The 19,865-nt window shown below is 45.2% G+C and overlaps 1 protein-coding gene across 6 annotated transcripts in view; it reads left to right on the top strand.

The window, feature by feature from the left end:
* Positions 1-19,865, top strand: part of Ascc1 (activating signal cointegrator 1 complex subunit 1) — a 106,360-nt gene that overhangs the window by 38,441 nt on the left and 48,054 nt on the right. For all 6 annotated transcript variants that reach the window (XM_052744917.1, XM_052744916.1, XM_052744919.1 and 3 more), the window contains exons 6-7: positions 9,057-9,193; positions 19,151-19,270. In XM_052744917.1, coding sequence (XP_052600877.1) covers positions 9,057-9,193; positions 19,151-19,270 — 257 coding nt within the window. The remainder of the gene's footprint in view (positions 1-9,056; positions 9,194-19,150; positions 19,271-19,865) is intronic.

Below are 19,865 nucleotides of genomic sequence, written 5' to 3'. Positions count from 1 at the left end.
TCCTAATAGTACTATTCTCTATGGGCTAAATATTCAAACACACGAGTCTTTGGGGGCCATTCCTGTTTAATCCACCACAGAGTTTCTCGTTTTAAAGGATTGGAGATGGATGGGAGGACATAAAATTTGAATTTTTCCTTCCCACAAGGTTTCTGCTAAAGTGGCTTCATGTGTCAGAGGCAGGGAATCCTCCTCCTGGGAGCCAAGAGGAAATCTGAAAGCTAATAGTAAGAGATGTTTTCTCAGTATCAATCCAGCTGGGAGGCATTCTGTTAGTGACACATGCTCCTTCCCCCCAATATAACTAAATGTTATGTGTGCTAACAACATAGCTTTAAAAAAAGTAAAACAAAATTATGCATTTTTATAAAACTTGATCAAAATAGTCAGATGTACATGTTATTGCACACACACACACACACACACACACACACACACACACACACACACACACACACACAGTTTTCTGGCACCTTTATTTTCCTGTGCCTGGCCTGCTTTGGCATCTCCGTTGTCTGTAGGGCTGTTCACATCTTGCCAGCAACTGCTTTTCCCCCTTTCCCTCTGGGTCTCTGCTCTCATCTCTGTGCAGGGTGTTTGAGACTTGGTTCTGGTTTGGGGAGCTGGTTTACAGACAACTCTGCAGATTGTCATGGTCCTGGCATCTCTCCTCCAGCATCCTTTTTGGCTTTTCTTCTGATCATGGCGGTGGTGACAGTGGCAGGATGTAGGCACTGAATGTGGTGATATTGGGGTGGTCAGGGGTGGGTCTTACAGCTTCACACTGCTCCTGTTTCAATGAGTGAAACTGCACATCGGTGTGGTGTGTGTGTGTGTGTGTGTGTGTGTGTGTGTGTGTGTGTGTGTGTATCTGTGTGTATGTGTGCATGTGCATGCACACGTGGAGTCCTTTGCATCCTCTGCCTACACCTCTGAAACAGGACCTTTTCCTGAGTCTAGGCCTTGAATCTTTGCTAGGCTAGAAGTAAACAGGTCTTAGTGATCCTCCCATTTCCATCTCCCTTGAAGTTGGGGTTGCAAGTGTTTGTAGGAAATGCCTGACTTGTTACTAGGGACACAGTCCCCAGTTGTATTTATGGTGGAGCTGTGCACACTGGAGGCACGAAGGGAGCATCGCATGCCTTTCCTAATATAGCAGGTGTCCCTCTGGGTTAGAACAGTTGGGGTGGGATGCCCTGTACTTAGCCCTCCTTGACAGTTTAGAGATGATTGAGACAGTTTTACTATGTAGCCGAGGCTGACCTTAAACTCATGGCCCTCTCACCTCAGCATCCCCAGTGCATGCCAGCATAATGTCACCACACCCTGTTTTAAAGCTGTTTGTTCTTTAAAGCACCTCCTTAAATTAAATGAGGCAATTTGGGTTGATGGGTAGAATAATTAAACTCCTTCATCAGTTACAAAATTAGCTCAAGCTCCATTAGCACCTAGAAAATGGGATATCTGTTAACTACTGTTTCAAAGGCAAAAATGAGGTGTGTGGTAAATGTATTTCTTTTGGGTCCTTATTAGGGTAGGGATCTGATTATGGATCTTAAAATTCAAAGCTAGAATTCCTCCTGCTTGGAATTCCTCCTATTTAGGGGAGAGTCTCATTTTTTTTTGTTTGTTTTTGTTTTTCATTTACAGAATAAGGTTAATGAAATCTGACAATTACCTATAGTTAAGGGTTTAAAGTGCCTTTATGGTACTTTATGGTACGTGGTTAACCTGGAAAACATCATGCTAAATAAAGAAAGCCAGTCACTGAGATTGTCTTTTGAATGGCTCCTTATGTGCGCTATGCAGAATAGACAAATCCATAAGCCAATCCAAGAGACAGAAGTCACAGTAGAGCTTACCTTCAAGGACAGGAAGTGATTAGTTAATGTGTATGGAGTGTTTTGAGGAGTTGAAAAGGTTTTGAAAGTAAGGAGAGTCTAGTGGTTACCCAGCATGAATCTGCTGAGAACCACCAGATTTCACATGGTGAAACAGCCAGCGTATGTGAAGCGCACTGCACTTTCATTAAAACAGGACTCAGAGAGCACATTCACCTACTGTGTTTCCCAGAGGGGGTGTGAAAATGTACGCAGTGCCAGTGCCAGGGAAGGGTGATGCCTTGGTGTGCAAGTGGTGTCTCCACATTCACTGTTCACTCGTCCTTGTGTGTGGCAGAACTTACTTGTGTGCAGTTCTGGAGAGTGTATTTAGAGCTTTGCTCGGTGAGTGCTGCACCACAGAGCCTCATGTTCAGCCCTCAGATTTAGTTTAGTGCGAAGTATGTTCTGGAGATATTGCAGTATCTGTTAAGATAGAAAAAGACCTATACGTTTTGTATTGTTTTGTTTGAGGCAGGGTCTCATTCTCTAGCTCATACTGATAAGAGATTACCACACAGTGCAGGTTGGCCCCAAACTCAAAATCATCCTGCTTAGGCTTTCCAAGTGCTACTGTTACAGACGTGCCTCACCACACCCAGCATAAGCCCTCTACAGTTTATAAAGAGTGTGCTAGTTTGGAGGGAAGTCCATAAGGTAAGTTATTCTTTGGGGAGCTCAGGAGAGACTCAGTTGCCATGAAATTAACAAAGCTGATGTGATGGTAGACCAGAAGAGATCCTCTTTATTTTTGGAAACAGGATGTCATTTAGCTTGGACGGGTCTTGAACTCCTCATCTTTCTTTCTTCACATGCTCAGTTCAGGAATTACAGACATGTGCTACCACACCCAGCTCAAAAAAAATCTTTTTTTTTAAAATTTATTCTCTCATATAATACATCCTGATCACTGCATCGCCTCCCTCCCCTCCTCCTCCCAGTCCCATCCTGTCCCGTCTCCCAGACCCACTCACTGCTCCTCTGTTTTCCTTCAGAAAAGAGCAAGCTTCCCAGGGATGTCAACCGAATATGGCATAGCAAGATGTGGTAAGACTAGGCACAAACCCTCTTATCAAGGCTGGACAAGGCAACCCATTAGGAGGAAAAGGGTCCCGAGAGCAGGCAAAAGAGTCAGGGACACCCCCACTCCCACTGTTAGGAGTCCCACAAAACGCTAGTAAACTACTATAGCTTGTATGCAGAGGACTTAGCACAGGCCCAGGCAGGCTCCATGACTGGTGCTTCAGTCTCTGTGAGCCCCTATGAGCCCTGCTTAGTTGTTGTCTGTGGGCTGTGTTCTCCTGGTGTCCTCAATCTTCTTAAACCCCCATTTAAAATAGTGTGCACGCAGGGCTGGAGAATTGGCTCAGTGGTTAAGAGAATGCGCTGTTCATGCAGAAGACCAGGGTTCAGTCCCCTGCGCTCACATCAGATGGCTCACAACCACCTGTGACTTGAGCTTATGGGATCCATTGTTCTTTGAACACCAGGTCCATGGAATCTGACACCCTCTTCTCTATGCAGGTCCCTGTGTACATTCAGTGCACATAAACTCAGACACATACATACACAGACAACAAAAAGGCCTTGAAATATTGCATTCTCCTTTTCCTGAGAACTGTTGCTCTATTGGGCTACTGTTTCTTTATTTCCTTAGGGTACGAGTGATTAAAACCAGGACCATCTGCTTGGGCTCTACTACCAAGTGTTGCCCCTAAGTCCCTAAATAGTAGGGGGAAAAAAAATCACATAATATTGGAGATTTCAGCCATAGGGGCCTGACTTCTTGGAGTCCCAACAAATCATGTCCAGCCACTCCAGAAAATGTAATGATAAAAGGCCAGAAAAGAGTTAATCACTGTAACTACATGGGAAAGGCAGGGGAGGCCTCCTCAGCCCACCTTGTCAGGCACAGACAGAGCCTCGGGTTCACATGTTACAGGGAAGGATGGGTAGGGGCATGAGGTATGCATAGCTAGACAGTCTTGCTCAAACCGTGTCTGGTTCTGTCAACTCCTGGATCTGGGAAGTAAGTTTCATTGCTTGGGCAGGCACTTTTGTCCCCGAGATGACTGTTCCTATTTGGCGCATGGGTGGAGAGACACACCCTCATGTTGGGATGCTCTGTCTGTGTCAGTGTCCTGGAGGGTTATGGCTTTGCCTGGAGACTTTGCCATTGCAGTTGTTCCAGAGACTCTGGAAAATACTTTGGTTCCTCTTCTCTTGGTGTCTTTAGCCAGGGCGGAGGAGAATGACCAGCTTCAGATGACCTTCCTTAGGTGGTTAACGTGCAGAGTTGAGCGCGAATATGACCCAGAGTTTCCAAGCATGCAGGAAACAGGTGCAACATGAGCCCGAGCTGTGGGTCATTTGTCCTGCTTTGGCCCCTCACTGGACAAGTGCCAGGCCGAGGGAAGAGTCAGGGCTTTGGAGCAAAAGCCTCCTCTGAGTCCCTGTCTTAATCCCATCCAATGAGCCATTTTAAAGGGGATGGTTCAGTAGTGTTAAATATGTTGACAATGCACACCTGCCAGTGGTATCTCACTTTATAAGATTCTTCTTCCAAAAGGAAATCTCAGACCCATGAACAGTTCCTCCCTGTCACCCTTGCCCCCAGCAGCCTCCAGTCTTCTTCTGTTTTCCTTACTCCAAACCCTTGATAGACCTGGACTAATACATTGTGTGGCCCTTTGGCCCCTGTGTCTTTTATTGAAGACCACATTTCCCGAGTTGATTCATCTTCTAGCATGTTGTCACCTCACCCGTTTACACTGCTGCAGGTGTATGGAGAACCTGTTTATCATTCATTCCTCCATGCAGCGCTGCAGGTGGGCTACCGCGGCCTGTTTATCATTCATTCCCTCATACACAGCTAGGCTAGTTTCATCTCTCGGCTGTGCCAATAGCACTGTTAGGAATGTTTCTGATTGGGTTCTTTTTTGTTTTCTTGGACATGGACCTGGGCATAGAATTGTTGGTTACATGGTGATTCTGTCTTTAACTTTGTAGCAACCGGCAGCCACAGTGGCTGAACTGAACTATTTTACTTTCCTGGCATTGTCTGAGGTTGCAATTTCTGGCAACTTTGTCAGTATTTTTTTTTTCCCTCTCCTTTATTTTGAGAGTTGGTATCTCATTGTGGCTTGCTCTTCATTTCCCTAAATTATTAATGATGTTGAAGATCTTTGTGGATTGTTATTACAGCTCTTTGGGAAGATACCTGCCTAAATCTTCTCTTAATTTTTTAAGTTGTTGTTATTGGGTGTTTGTTTGTTTGTTGAACAGGGTTTCTCTGTGAAGCCCTCTGTCCTAGAACTCGTTCTGTAGACCAGGCTGGCCTTGAACTCACAGAGATCCACCTATCTCTGCCTCCTGAGTGCTGGGATAAAGAAGATTGTTTGTGTTTTTGGTTTTGGTTTCAAGAGTTATTATATATTTTGGATATTTTTTAAAGATTTATTTATTTATTATGTATACAGTGTTCTGTCTGCATGTATGCCTACACACCAGAAGAGGGCACCAGATCTCATTACAGATGGCCGTGAGCCACCATGTGTTGCTGGGAATTGAACTCAGGACCTCTGGAAGAACAACCAGCAGTGCTCTTAACCACTGAGCCATCTCTCCAGCTCCTATTTTGGATATTTTATTTTTAACAAATAATGCAAATATCTCTCCCATTCTGTAAATGCTCCTCCTTCTTCCACTCTCAATCCCTCCTTCCTCCTCTTCTTTCCTCTCCCCTCCTCTCCCTCCCCTGCCTCTCTTCCCTCCCCTTTTCTCCCCTCCTTTCCCTCCTCTCCCTTTGCTTCTCCTCCCTCCTCTCCTTCTCCCTGCCCCTCTCTTCTTCTCTTCTCTATTTCCTTCTCCTCTCCTTTCCTCTCCCCTTCCTCTTCTCGCCTCTCCTCCCCCTTCCTTCCTCCTCCTCCCTCTCTCTCCCCCTCACCCTCCCTCTCTCTTCTCCCTTCCTCCCCCTCCCTTTCTCTCCCCCTCCCCCTCCCTCTCTCTCCCCCTCCCTCTCCCTCCCCCTCCCTCTCTGCCTGCCTCTCCCTCCCTCTCCCCTCTCTCCCCCTCTCCCCCTCCCTTTCTCTCCCCCTCTCCCCCTCCCTTTCTCTCTCCCCCTCCCTCTCTCCCCCTCTCCCTCTCCCCCTTCCTTGTTTCTGTCTTGCTTCCTTTGCCTCACTGTGCGGCCCGGGTTGACTTTGAACTCAGTCCTCTTGCTTGAGCCTCCTCAGTGCTGGAGTCACAGGCGCACCACCATGCTTGGTTTCCTTTCGCTTTCTTACTACTGATGCATTAGATTTGTGAAGTTTGATTAACTTCAGTTTCCCTGTGTTTCTTCATTGATGTTTTTTACTATAATGTCTGAGAACCCAGTACCAAGTGCAGGGTCATAGAAAATTAATTTTATTTATTCTCTGAAAGACTTGAGGCTTAACTGTATGTGTAAGTCACTGATCCATTTTGAGTTAAGTTTTATATCCAATTAGGCTCACCTTGGCTCTTCCCTGTATAGACATTTTCTGTGTATGGGTTTATTTTCATGTTCTCAGTTATATTCATGCCACTTATTTGTGGTTTTTTTTGTGTGTGTGTGTGTGTGTGTGTGTGTGTGTGTGTGTGTGTGTGTATGTGTGTAGGTAGAGTTTTCCTGCCTGGCCCACAGTCAGGACAAATCTCTCTCACCTGCCAGTCCCACAGCCGTCAGACCCGACCAAGTAAACACAGAGACTTGTATTGGTTTCAAACTGTATGGCCATGGCAGGCTTCTTGCTAACTGTTCTTTCAGCTTAAATTAATCCATTTTTATAAATCTATACCTTGCCACATGGCTCGTGGATTACCGGCATCTTCACATGCTGTTTGTCATTGTGGTGGCTGGCAGTGTCTCTCTGACTCAGCCTTCCACTTCCCAGCTTTATTCTCCTCCTTGTCCCGCCTACACTTCCTGCCTAGCCAATGGCCAATCAGTGTTTTAATTATTGACTAATCAGCAACACATTTGACATACAGAACATCCCACAGCACTTCCCCCCTTTTTTTTTAAAAAAAAAAAGGAAGGTTTTAACCTTAACAAAGTAAAATTACATATAATTTGGGAATTTGGGCGTTGCTTCTCTTACTACTTCCGGCTGGAGGGGGGCGCTGTATCTTATGAGGAAACAAAGAAAATTTTAGGATTATGAAATAGTCCATGAGGGTGTATCGTCTGAGCCAGTTGCCTTCAAACCATTCTGGATGTTGGATCATCTGGGCCATGGTGTCATCGGAGACCTTTCAGGGGGTCTTGGCTGGTCAAACCTGATGTATCTTAATCTGGAACAAATCCATAGCCTTTGGCTTTCTGTGGGAACAAAAGCAGAGTCTCCTTTCCAAAGTAACATATCCTTATATCCAAATTTTGAAGTCAAGGTACCTTTAAAATATACATATTGGCATAACTCAACAGCTTTTACAATCAAATATTTTTCTGCAGTTAAAAGTCCCAAAGACAACACAATGCAGATTCTCTGTGTAATATCCATTTTTACGTGGCTTATTTTTTATACTACCTTTACTGTCTCTTTAAAGACTTTATTTTTTAAAACTATGTTTCTATAACTCTATATATCATCTTTTTTGTCTCTTTCAAGCCTACGTATCTTTTACACACATTGTAAACTATTACATCTGAATCTGTCTTATTGTGAATCTATTGCCTTAAACTGCAGCAGCTGTGGCTGCTGACTCCGCCCACCTCAGCTTCCCAACATGGCCATGGTTTACCGCCAGCTCTGGGAGCTATCGGGGGTCTATGCTTTTAGCCAAGCAGCGTGTAGCCCAGAAACCTCCCCTTTTGCTCTGCACCAGCAAAGGCTAAATCCACCATGCAGCTCAAAGTGCCACTTGCAAAGGCCTCATTCCCGCCATATGGCAGGTTGAGCTCGCATGCAAGGAACCCACCAATAGCTCAAACCAGCAGCTGCCGCTCATTTGAGAGAGACAATTAGGAACTGTTTTTAGCTCCGTTTTAGAATCTTTTCTCAGGTTTTTAGATGGAAACTCTTGCCACCACGTTGGACGCCATTTGTAGGTAGAGTTTTCCTGCCTGGCCCACAGTCAGGACAAATCTCTCTCACCTGCCAGTCCCACAGCCGTCAGACCCGACCAAGTAAACACAGAGACTTGTATTGGTTTCAAACTGTATGGCCATGGCAGGCTTCTTGCTAACTGTTCTTTCAGCTTAAATTAATCCATTTTTATAAATCTATACCTTGCCACATGGCTCGTGGATTACCGGCATCTTCACATGCTGTTTGTCATTGTGGTGGCTGGCAGTGTCTCTCTGACTCAGCCTTCCACTTCCCAGCTTTATTCTCCTCCTTGTCCCGCCTACACTTCCTGCCTAGCCAATGGCCAATCAGTGTTTTAATTATTGACTAATCAGCAACACATTTGACATACAGAACATCCCACAGCATATGTGTGTGTGTATGTTTGAGACAGAGAATCAGTCGATAGCCTTGGCTGGCCTGGAACTTGCTCTGTAGATCAGGCTGGCCTCGAGCTCATTGAGATCTGCCTGTCTCTGCCTACCCAGTGCAGAGACTAAAAGTGTATATCACCATGCCTGGCTCTGTGTGTGTGTGTGTGTGTGTGTGTGTGTGTGTGTGATTATATATGACTATATATATGACTGTATATTTGAACATTTTACTTATTTGTTTTTATAGATTTTGAATATATATTTGAACATTTTATGCTGGGATTGAAACTGGGTCCTTTGGAAGAGCAGCCAGGTGCTGTTAACCACTGAGTCATCTCTCCAGCCATTTGTTTGTTTGTTTGTTTTTTGAGTTATGTTTTACTATGTAGCCAGGCTGTCCTAGAATTTGCAGTGATCCTCTTGCCTCAACCTTCCCAAAGCTGGGATTGGGATTACAAGTTAAGCCCGCTTACCCTGCTTATATATGTTGGTTTGTTTGTTTTTGAGATGGATCTTTCTATGTAGCTCTAGCTGGTCCAAAACTTCCTATGTAGACCAGGCTGTCTTGTAGTACAGAGATCCACCTACTTACACATCTCCTGAATGGTGGAATTAAAGGAGTGCTCCACCACACCCGGCTTTGCTATGATTATTCTTGCCATTTGCTTCTATATGACCTGAGTTTCTTGTTTCTCTTCCTCTAACAACAGGATCGTGGGGTTGACAGCTCCATTTTTCAGAATCCTAAAAAGCTTCACCTGACTATTGGGATGTTGGTGCTTTTAAGCGAAGAAGAGATCCAGCAGACGTATGAGACCCTGCAGCGTTGTAAAGAGGAGTTCATTAAGTACGTAACAGGCAGCATGGGAGGGATGGCTGGGTTTTTAGTATCACAGGCTTGTTTGCAGATGAGGGAGCTGGATGACATGGGGATCAGCTCGTGATGGTCAACAGTGTGGTTTGTTGACTCACTCATGAATGCATATGTAAGATCTGTCTATTTTATGGGTATGAGTGTTTTGCTTACATGTGTGTATGTGTGCTTTGTATGTGCCTAGTGCCCACAGAGGTCAGAAGGTCTTAGAGCCCCTGGAACTGGAGTGACAGATAGTGGGGAGCCACTGTGTAGGTGCCGGGGAACGAAGCATGATCTTCTGCAAGAACAGGTGTTCCTGACTGCCGAGCCATCTCTCCAGCCCTGAATCATTCATTTGTAGTACCTGACATTGGACTATCAGCTGAAAGTTTGAAAATGGCCTTAAAGCATGCATTTACAGTTTAAATTGTACTAATTGAGAGGCAAATTTGGTTCTTAAGCAGAACACCTCATTGTTTGATCCAGAGTAGTATGTTACTACAACTTCAATGACTTAAAAAAACACACATTCACCATCTGGCTCACCATCTGTGGGTCAGGAAAGGCAGGGGAGGGCAGCCTAGGCTGGGATGAGAGAGCTGGAGGACCTGGGAGTTTTATCGTTTGTTTATTTTTCATTTGTGTGTTTATAAAGAAAACATATACACATGTCAAGACACACATGTGGGCGTCCGAGGACAGCCTGCAGGAGTCAGTTCTTCCCGCCCACCATGTGCTTTCAGGGATTGAGCTCAGGTTCAGACTTGGCTGCCAACACCTTGATCTGCTGAGCCATCTCTCTGGTCTGTATCAGGAGACCTCCATGGGTTTCATTGGGCTGAAATCAAAGTCCTGGCAGAGCTCTGATGCTTTTTAGTGTTTTAAGGAAAAATACCTGTTTTCTTGCCTGTAAAGTCCAGCTTTTAGAGGCTTCCCACATTATGGCTTCTTTTCCCACCTTTGCTTCTAATGTTGCAGTTCTCTGTCCCTTCACTTGTCACCTCTTGTCACCTTTCTGTGACTGCAGCAGGGACAAGCTGTTGGCTTTTCAGGACTCTGACTTGATTAAATCCAACTGTAGTCAAATTGATCCCTGTCTTCAAGTCCCTTAACCAAGATGTGAAAGAGAGTGGTTCTCTTGGAGGGCCTATCATAGTAGCTCAGACAGTACTCCAGCATTCCTTAGGAAGGAGGTAATGCTCCTCCTCCTGCCTTCTCTCCCCTTCCCCATCCTTCTCCCTCTCCGCCTCTTCCTCCATCTCTTCTTTTATTTATACAGAACATGGTCTTACTGTGTTGCCTCAGTCGCCTGCCTCAGCCTCTTGAGTAGTTGGGATTTCATGTTGCCTGAGCTAGTCTCAGATTCTGCGGCTCAAGCAGATCCTCCAGCCTTAGCTTCCTGAGAACTGGGATTCCAGGTTCTCCAGCACAGGACTGCACCTGGCTAAACTAAGAGGAGGAGGAGGAGGAGGAGGAGGAGGAGGAGGAGGAGGAGGAGGAAGGGGAAGGAGAGGAAGGCGGCTGTGATGATGTACATATGTAGTTCCAAAACGTCTTAAATTTGAGGCCCATCTGACTCACAAGACTCCACCTCAGCAATGTAAACATCAGTCTAATGTGGTATGGTGGCATTTGCCTGTGAGTCCAGGACTTGGGCATGGAGATGGGTATCAGGGGTTCAAGGTGATCCCTGACTACGTAAGCCAATTGAAAGGAAGTGTGGGCTTCATGAGACCTTGTCTTGAGCAATCAAACAATCTGCCCCCAAATAAAAAACAATAAAGGAGTAAATATAGATATTTTATTTTAGTCAGTAAGAATGTCATCCCAGCACTCAGGAGGCAAGGCTGTGGGTTTGAGACTAGCCTGGTTTATATAGCAAGTTACAGGGCAGCTGGGGTTACATAAGGAGACCCCGTCTCAAAAAGACAAGAAAAGAAAAAGGAAGTCAACTCAGGCGCTCTCTCGGGCCAGGATGACTTGTTACTTATTTTTTCAACTGTAAAAATTTAATTTACACATATATCTAGCATCGAAGTATCACTTCAGAGAGCTCCTTCTTCCTCTCTCCCTCTCTCTCTCTTTATAGTTTCCGCTATTTTTCTCCGATGGTTTTTCTTCTCTCCTGTGAAGCCAGCTCTTTGCCTGGGGTTTGTGGAGACGGATGGCGAGGCAGCACCAGCGGGTTTGAGTTGAGGTTGTGCCTTCTGTCCTTCCAGGCTTCATGAGATCAGTCCCTGACCACCTTGCTGTGACTAGCACAGCTCACGAAGTAGTACAACCTGACATAGAGAAAGAAGCACAGAAGCGTGGGAGACACTTGCTTTGGAAGTGTCCTGATGGCAGTGGCCTTGACAGTATTCTGAACAAGGACGTTCCTAGTGTCCCTGGGCGTGCATCGGGAGGAAGTGACTATGACATTTTTGGCACAGCCATTATTTCTTCTGTTATTGGTCATCTTGAGGTCAGGACCCAAAAGTACCCTTTCTCTCTTTTTACTTAAGACTGATGAAGAGAAATTTGGAAACTAACTCACTCACATAGATTTTAGAGAATTCTATTACTGGGCAGGGAGATAGGTTCCTGAGCCTTTGCACAGCTTGGGTCTGGGAACCCTGCCCAGGAGCGATGAGGAAATGAAGAAATGATAGGCAATAAGACAGACAGACATATAGAAAAGCTGGGATTGTGTGGGCTGGGCTCTCGGATGGAGAAGCCATGGTACCCAGCAGCTCAGCACATTCATTATATGTAGTTAAGTCGGGAGGTGCTGCATACAGCTGAAGAGCGGTTATTACATGCAGATAAACAAGAAGGCAGGGATATCATATACAGCTGCACAAGGAAGCAGGCTCAGCCTGTCTAGATAGCCTCAGTCTCTATAGGAAGCAGTCTTCAGCCATAAACATCTGGGAGGAGGGCTCCAGTAGACATTTCCACACACATTGTCAGCATTCAGACCAGAAGAAGGCTTAGCATTGTTCTCGGCCTCACCCAGGGAGGACTTTTTTCACCACCATGGGGCTGAAACACTGGGGTCCCTGACATGTCGATAGCACACATTCACTCAGGACTTCATTTACTCAGGGCTTCCTCTGCTTCCCACAGTGGCTCAGTGAATAAAGTGCTTTATGCACAAGCATAAGGACCTGAGTTTATATCCCTAGTACCCAAGTAAAGCCAGATGTGGTAGCACACATCTGCAGTCCCAGCACTCCTGTGTTGAGATGGGAAGCTGAGAGGAAAGTGCATGGACCAACTAGCTTAGAGTATGCAGCGATGAACAACAAGAGAGCCTGTCTCAAACAAGGTGGAAAGCAAGGACCAGTGCCTGAGTTTGTCCTTTTGTCTCCATACAAGCACCAATGGCATGTGTGTGTTCATGCCTGTATGAGTGCACGCGTGCGCGCACACACACACACACACACACACTCTTTATTTTAAAAATCCAGTTATTGTATACAGGTGCCATACTATTCTAACATGGCCCTGTAGAGAAATGGGTCACCTAAGCTGGCATGGTAGAGCACGCCTTTAATCCCAGCATTCTGGAGGCATAGACAGGCGGATCTCTGAATTTGAGGCCAGCCTGGTCTACAGAGTGAGTTCCAGGACAGCCAGAGCTACACAGAGAAAGAAATGGGTCACCTGGCTCAATGGGCAGAACAGGGTAGAAAGATCTGAAGTTTTCCTCTGTGTTGCATATCAGACTGTGTAGTACAGTGATTTGTTTGGGGGCCAGTTTCCTGTTGTTTCCTCTTCCTCCTCCTCCTCCTCCTCCTTCTCCTTCCTCCCTCCTCTTCCTTCTGTTCCTCCTCCTCCTTCTCCTTCCTCCCTCTTCCTTCTGTTCCTCCTCCTCCTCTTCTCTTCTTCTCCTCCTTCCTCTCCCTCCCTCCCTTCCTCCTTCCTTCCTTCTTCTCTTTCTTCTTTTTCTTTTTGTAACAGGGCCTCACTATGTAACCCTGGCTAACCTGGAATTCCCTATGTAGAGCAGGCTAACCTTGAACTCACAGACATCCACCTGCCTCTGCCTCCCCAGTGCTGGGGGATTAAAGGTGTGCACCACGACTCCCACTGTTTTATTTTTTAAATCTTACTTATAACTCAGAACCATTTGGTGTTCATCATTAGATAGTTACAGTTTTCTTTGTAAAATAAAAAAATATTTAAAGGTCTCATACTTCGTTATATTCTCAATTCTCTTTTTGCTAAACTAGACTGAAAGTAGCTACATTTTTCTAGCTGCCAGTGAGATAATCCTGCTAAGAGAAAAAAAATGTAGAGTTAGATAAAATATTATGTAGCAAAGTGTTTGTTCTTGCCTTAAGAAAACCAGGCCACAGGTTTTAACCACTGAGTTTTAATCCTAAGCTCTGGGCAGACCTAGCCGAGTATTTCCCTTTTGTGTATGTAGTGCCTTTTGTGACTCACTGCCAAATCGGAGCCTGGAAACATGTCCGAGTCAGTGTGCACTGGGAATAAAGAATAGTCCTAATAGTTCTAAAACTCTGACATGACAGGATGAAAGTGGTAATTGGAGTTTTTCAAATTCAGCACAGCTTTTGAAATAGGACAAAGTTGCCCTGCCAGAAATCTGCAGTGCATGCAGAAAGATGTTTGAAGATGCTTTTTTCAAAAAGCTGGGAAGATTGGAGACCAGCAAGTAAAATAAGACAAGCCCCCCACCCCCCCACCTCTGTGCCCCCAGCCCTCTTCTCCTGCCCCCCTGTGCTGTGCTCACTTGTTCAAAACATCTACAGTGCAAACACACTTCTGTGATGTTAGGTGAGGGCCAGGTGTTGGACTGCTCAGAGAAGACCACTTTCCCCAGATGGGTGAGATGCCGCTTTAAAAGATTGTATCAAACGCTGGCGAGTAGATTGTCTTTTGTTTTCCACTTAGGTTTGTCCTTTGCCCTCAGCCTTTGCAGTGGTACCTTGGGGAAGTATGCCAGTGTATAATGGCTGTAAAGATCCCAAAATAAAATGTGCAAAGGGAACCAGTGCAAGAGGGCCAGTGTAGACTGTCGTAGCTGAACGTGATGACATTTCAAGTTGGAATATTAAAACAAACATGGCTTATTTGGGATTTGATAAAAGCGTAATGCCATGTGGGTATTTGAAGGATCTGGGTTGTTGAAATCTGGAGGTAGTTGTTGAAACTAAAAGATGCTGCCTAACCAGAACCCAGATTTCTGTTGAAATTCTTAAGCTTAAGGCTCATGCAACTCAATAGATTTTGAATGAATTATTCAGTGTTGAGGAAACTCTGATGCTCAAATGTGTCCCCTGTGACTTTTCTCTGTGGGATATAGGACAGAAACAGGGCAGTGGCGCTAAGTATTTGCTTTGACAAATATGAGCCACGCCTCGTCACTCCAGCGTCTCTCTCCTGAAGCCTGAGAGTTCCTCACAGGCAGGGCTTCAACAAGTAAATCTAAGAGGAGCAGGACTGGGGAAGAGAAACCAGCTGTGGACAGAGGCTAATTTCTAATTGTTGTATTGGAGGTCACCTTTAAACCACCAGCCAAAGCACATTTATCAGGCAGACCACCAGATTTCTCTCCCCTGCTCTTTATTCTCTTTCCTGATAAATCTGTGCGTAGTTCACAGGTACTTCCATTTCTACTCATAAGTAAGCTTGGGAGCCTGTTGCATCGACCCAGCTTTTGTTCGTGGTACCCTATCTCACTCCAAGGATTTAAAGTCCTCAGCACCAAGGGAAAGGCAGTGAGGGAGAAATTCGACCTGCAGATCAAGGGGAAGAGTAATGGTGCTTAAGCATTAAAACTTGGTATGGTTTGATGACACCAATATACCCGAACAAATTCTAGAAAGATACCAACTTATGATAGTTATTATCTGATAAAAACCAGTAGGACAGTAGGACAGTCTGTATAGTGGCTCACACCTGTAACGTCAGTTCTTGGGAGACGTAAGTTTGCCTCAGGTTCAAGCCAGCCTGGGCTACACACTCCTAAGACAGCCTGGGCTACATACAGAACTATATACTCTTGTGACCCGTCTTACAAAACAACAAAACATAGCATGGTAGGTTTTTAGGAGAGAATGTGGGCTCTCAGTCCATGCAAGCTTAGTCATGTCAATCTTAGTATAATGGTAATGAGCAGCATATCCAACAAACTCTGCAGGCGGTAAAAAAGGCTCACATTGTTCTTACATGAGGCATTGAATACAACCTAGTGAAAACATGGTAGTGCTGATCTAACCCTGCAGGGTTAGTTTTTAAATTGTTTTCTAGTTTTTTTTAATTGTTTGTAACGTGTGTGTGTGTGTGTGTGTGTGTGTGTGTGTGTGTGTGAGAGAGAGAGAGAGAGAGAGAGAGAGAGAGAGAGAGACAGAGACAGAGACAGAGAGAGACAGAGACAGAGACAGACAGACAGACAGACACTATGGGGTTCATGTGCCATGCATGCTTGTGAAGGTCAGATGACAGCTTTCAGGGTTGCTCCCTCCTTCCACCTTACTGAGGTGGTTTCTGCCGTGCTGCTACTCCAGGCTACCTAGCCAGTTCGTGGAGCTTTGCAGCGATTCTCCTGTTTGCCTCTCCCATCTTGCCATTGGAATGCTGGGATTACAGATGTAGGCCAGTGCTTCTGGCTTTTTTACATGAGTTCCAGGGATCAAACTAAGGTCATTAGACTTGCCTTGCATGTACACCCGCTAGACCATCTCACCAGCTCCACCAGAGTTAATTTTAAAAGCATAAGGAAAGCTAGGAACAGCACATGCTTCTGGTTCCAGCTGGAAGACTACAGCACGAGGATTGTTTTAGTCCAGAGATTTGGACCAGCCTGGGCAACTTGATAAGACCTGTTCTCTCTCTCTCTCTCTCTCTCTCTCTCTCTCTCTCTCAGATATTTATTTATTTATTTATTTATTTATTTATTTATTTATTTATTTATTTATTTATTTATTTATTTATTTTATTTATTATATATACAGTAATCTGCCTGCATGTATGCCTGTACACCAGAAGAGGGCACCAGATCTCATTACAGATGGTTCTGAGCCACCATGTGGTTGCTGGGAATTGAACTCAGGACCTCTGGAAGAGCAGCCAGTGTTCTTAAACCTCTGAGCCATCTCTCCAGCCCAAGACCCTTTCTCTTTATGTTTTTATTTTGAGACAGGGTCTCATCATGTAACTCCGGCTGGCCTAGGACTTGCTATGTAGATCAGGCTAGCTTCTAGCTCAGAGAAATCTGCCTACCTTTGTCTCTTAAGTGCTTGCATTAAAGGTATGTGCATACTATGCCCATTAAAACCCTATCTCTTAAAAAATAAAGCAGTGTGTGTGGTGCAGTTAGTATAAAGTTGATTGTTAAAGCAAGTTTTTTTGCTTGTACTTGGTAGACTAGATGAGGTTTCAGGTCTCTGTGACCTGGAATGTTTAGAAATGTTCTTTATCTTAAGCACAGTCCTAGGGAGACTTCTGAGCAGGGCCATAAATGTTGGTTGGTTGGGTGCAGTCTTTTCTTGTGTGCTCAAGCTCCTTTCCTGCTCAGGATATTCTCATATGGTGCTCGGGCATGGCTACAAGCCCAGCTTGTCCACTGCCCTGCAGTTTGGCACATGGGTGAAGGTGGCACCTCAGCTGCACTCAGTGCTCCAAGCTTGTCTTGTTTCTTAGCCAGTACCAGCACCCTTGGTTGTCTGAGACATGCTGATTCAGAGTAGCCCATGCTGGCCTCCTCCAGCCACCCAGTCTCTGTAGAGACTGTACCACAACCACTAGTCTGCCTGTCTAGCAGGTGTAAGAGTACCCCAGTGGCTGCAGCTCCTCCTCACCTCCAACATCTCCCACTTGGAAGGTAATTCCACAGGAAATCCCCCACCCAATGACCTTGAGTGTTGAAGGCCTTGGTGGGGACATTGGATGAACTCCTAAAGGAGCGAGGTCTTCCCAGCTGAATCCAGTTTGATGATCACAACATACAGGGCTTGGAAGTAGCAAAAGGAGGAAGTTGTGAGGCACAATGACAGTCCAGTGGTTTCCCATGGGGAGTTAAGGTACAAGGCAGACCTAAGGAGCAGGTCTCAGGGTTTCCAGAGAGCCCAGAAAAGGCCATGAGATGGCAGGTGGTGACTGACTTCCTCTCAGCATTGTCCAGAGCACCTTTCCCCAGATGGTGGGCCACCCATTCGGTGTTGACTTGAGACCCCTTGAGCACCTGCTTTATTTAAGACATAGAGATATAAAAGAGGGTGATGGGGCCTAGCCATATGATGCCTAGGGAACACTATATAGTGGGTGGAGCTTTCCTGGCTTTTGATGGGCAGGAAACTCTTTCTGATGAAGTGTATGTCTGTTAGAGGCATCTGGGATGAAAACATGATAGTGGGAACATTCGGGACCAACGTTGGTTTCCATCACATGACAGTTTTTCAGTTTCCAAGGCTGGACCTTCTCGTGCATCCTTAGATCACACAGGTTGAGACTCTAGTCCCTGGAGAGGCAGGGTCTGCATCCTGGCTCAGCAGTTGAGAGTTGTGGAGAATGGATCTTTAGTCATCATCACCCTTAAGATTAAGGGATTGAAGTCTCAGAGGAGGAAACTGAGGCAAGGCAGAAAGAGAAAGCATTCAGAGGGTAGGGGGAGGAAAAGAAGCTCCTCACTCTAGAGTCTGGTTGGAATCTTGCTTGCCAAGAGTTAAGAATTTTGACACAATTAACAAGATTTGCTGTGAAGATTGCCTACAAAAAAACAATATTCTCTCTCTCTCTCTCTCTCTCTCTCTCTCTCTCTCTCTCACACACACACACACACACACACACACACACACACACACACACACACACACACAAGACAGGTGTCTTAGTTAGGGTTTCTGTTGCTGTGAAGAGACACCATGACCACGGCAACTCTTATCAAGGAAAAACAATTTAATTTGGGTGACTTACATTTTCAGAGGGTTAGTCCAATATCATCATGGTGCTACATGGTGTTGTGCAGGCAGATGTGGTGCTGGAGAAGGAGCCGAGCATCCTACATCTTGACTTGCAGGCAACAGAAAGTGGTCTGTCTCACTGGGTGTGGCTGGAGCATATATGAGGCCTCAGATTTAAATGTTTCCTTTTTTAAGTTGCCTTGGTCATCTGTTTTGTCTCAGCAGTAGAAAAGTAAGTAAGACACAGTGTATGTTCAAAAGTCAGCAACTTCAGACGTGGCTTTTGTCAGGACACTTAGGGGTGACATCTCTTGAGAAGCTTGTACCCATATGTAGTGTGTACTGTCATTTTCCTAGGCCTGCCTGCCCCCTCTTTCTTTTCTCTTTCTCCTCTTTAATGCCTCTGCTTAAATCCATATTAAAGCTCTTCCTTAATAAACTCAAACATTGCTTTAAACACACACACACACACACACACACACACACACACACACACACACACACACACTCTAAACTAACACCCCAAATAAACAAACAAAACTCCCAAACAACAACTTGGTTCAGCAGCTGTGGTTGCCCGTGCTGCCATTCCCTTGTGGCAGTTCCCTAGAAAGGGACTTGCTTGCACAGATGAGTCTAGGAGGCTTTTCACTAATGTGGACAGGTGGTCCTGAAGCTGTGTTATTGGTATGCACAACTAGTGAGTGACAGCCTCTTGTAACTTGTAGACATAATGAAGAGAGATGGGCTTTTGAGAGAAGGGCCAGCACGATAGAATGTCATTGCCAATCTCGTCATCCTTGGCTCTGTCTTAGAGCTCATCAGTGAGTATTGGCACCTGGTGTGGTGCTGAAAATACTCTCCTGTGTTTTGCAGTTGTGGGCATTGGACATTTAGTAACTTGAAATTAGAAGGACAGCTAGAACCCCACAGGTCTGTTCTTAACTACTTGACTATGCATACTAACCATCTTTCACAATACTGCAGCCTTCTTTGCTTACACAGCTGTACAAATCTGATGTTTTTCCTTTGGCAGTGACATCTCTGGAGGCAAACCCCTGGAAGCAGAGATGGCAGGGATCGAGTACATGAACGACGATCCTGGTATGGTGGATGTTCTTTATGCCAAAGTCCACATGAAAGATGGCTCCAACAAGTAGGTTTTTAATGTGTACATATTTGAATTAAAGGTTCCTAAAAGTCTGGGGCCCTTCTAGGCTTGCAGGGTGTCACCTCAAACTCCTCCTAACTTTTCTGTCTCAGCCTTTCAGTACTAGGATTCCATGTGTGCACCAACATGCCTGGCTCTTTGTTCACTAAAGCAAGTGTGCTAACACATTTAGGGAAGGATTGGTTGTGGGAAAAAGTGTCAGACCATTAGCCTGAAAGACTCTTTGAATAGTGGATGTTGATCATAACAGTCGAATTTTTGTGGAAATGGACTGGGTGTTTTTCAGCATAATAGGAGAGGCAGGCAGGAAGGTGTTGTAGGATGGGTTTCATGGATGATGTGATGGTAATTTGGTGAATACCAAGACAAAATGGTGATAAAATCTTACTGCCATGGAATTATTAAGATTAAGCTATATAGAATGTTAAGAACAAGACGGTCATGGTGGCATAGGCCTTTAATTCCAGCTCTTGGGAGGCAGAGGCAGGCAGATCTCTGAGTTTGAGGCCAGCCTGGTCTACAGAATGAGTTCCAGACAGCCTGGGATACATAGAAAAATCCTGTCTCAAAAAACAATCAA

This window comes from Peromyscus californicus, unplaced genomic scaffold (assembly GCF_007827085.1).
Source record: "Peromyscus californicus insignis strain IS unplaced genomic scaffold, ASM782708v3 Scaffold_19__1_contigs__length_69161282, whole genome shotgun sequence".
In the NCBI taxonomy this organism is placed as follows: Eukaryota; Metazoa; Chordata; class Mammalia; order Rodentia; family Cricetidae; genus Peromyscus; species Peromyscus californicus.
This window is presented reverse-complemented; position numbering and strand designations above follow the sequence as displayed.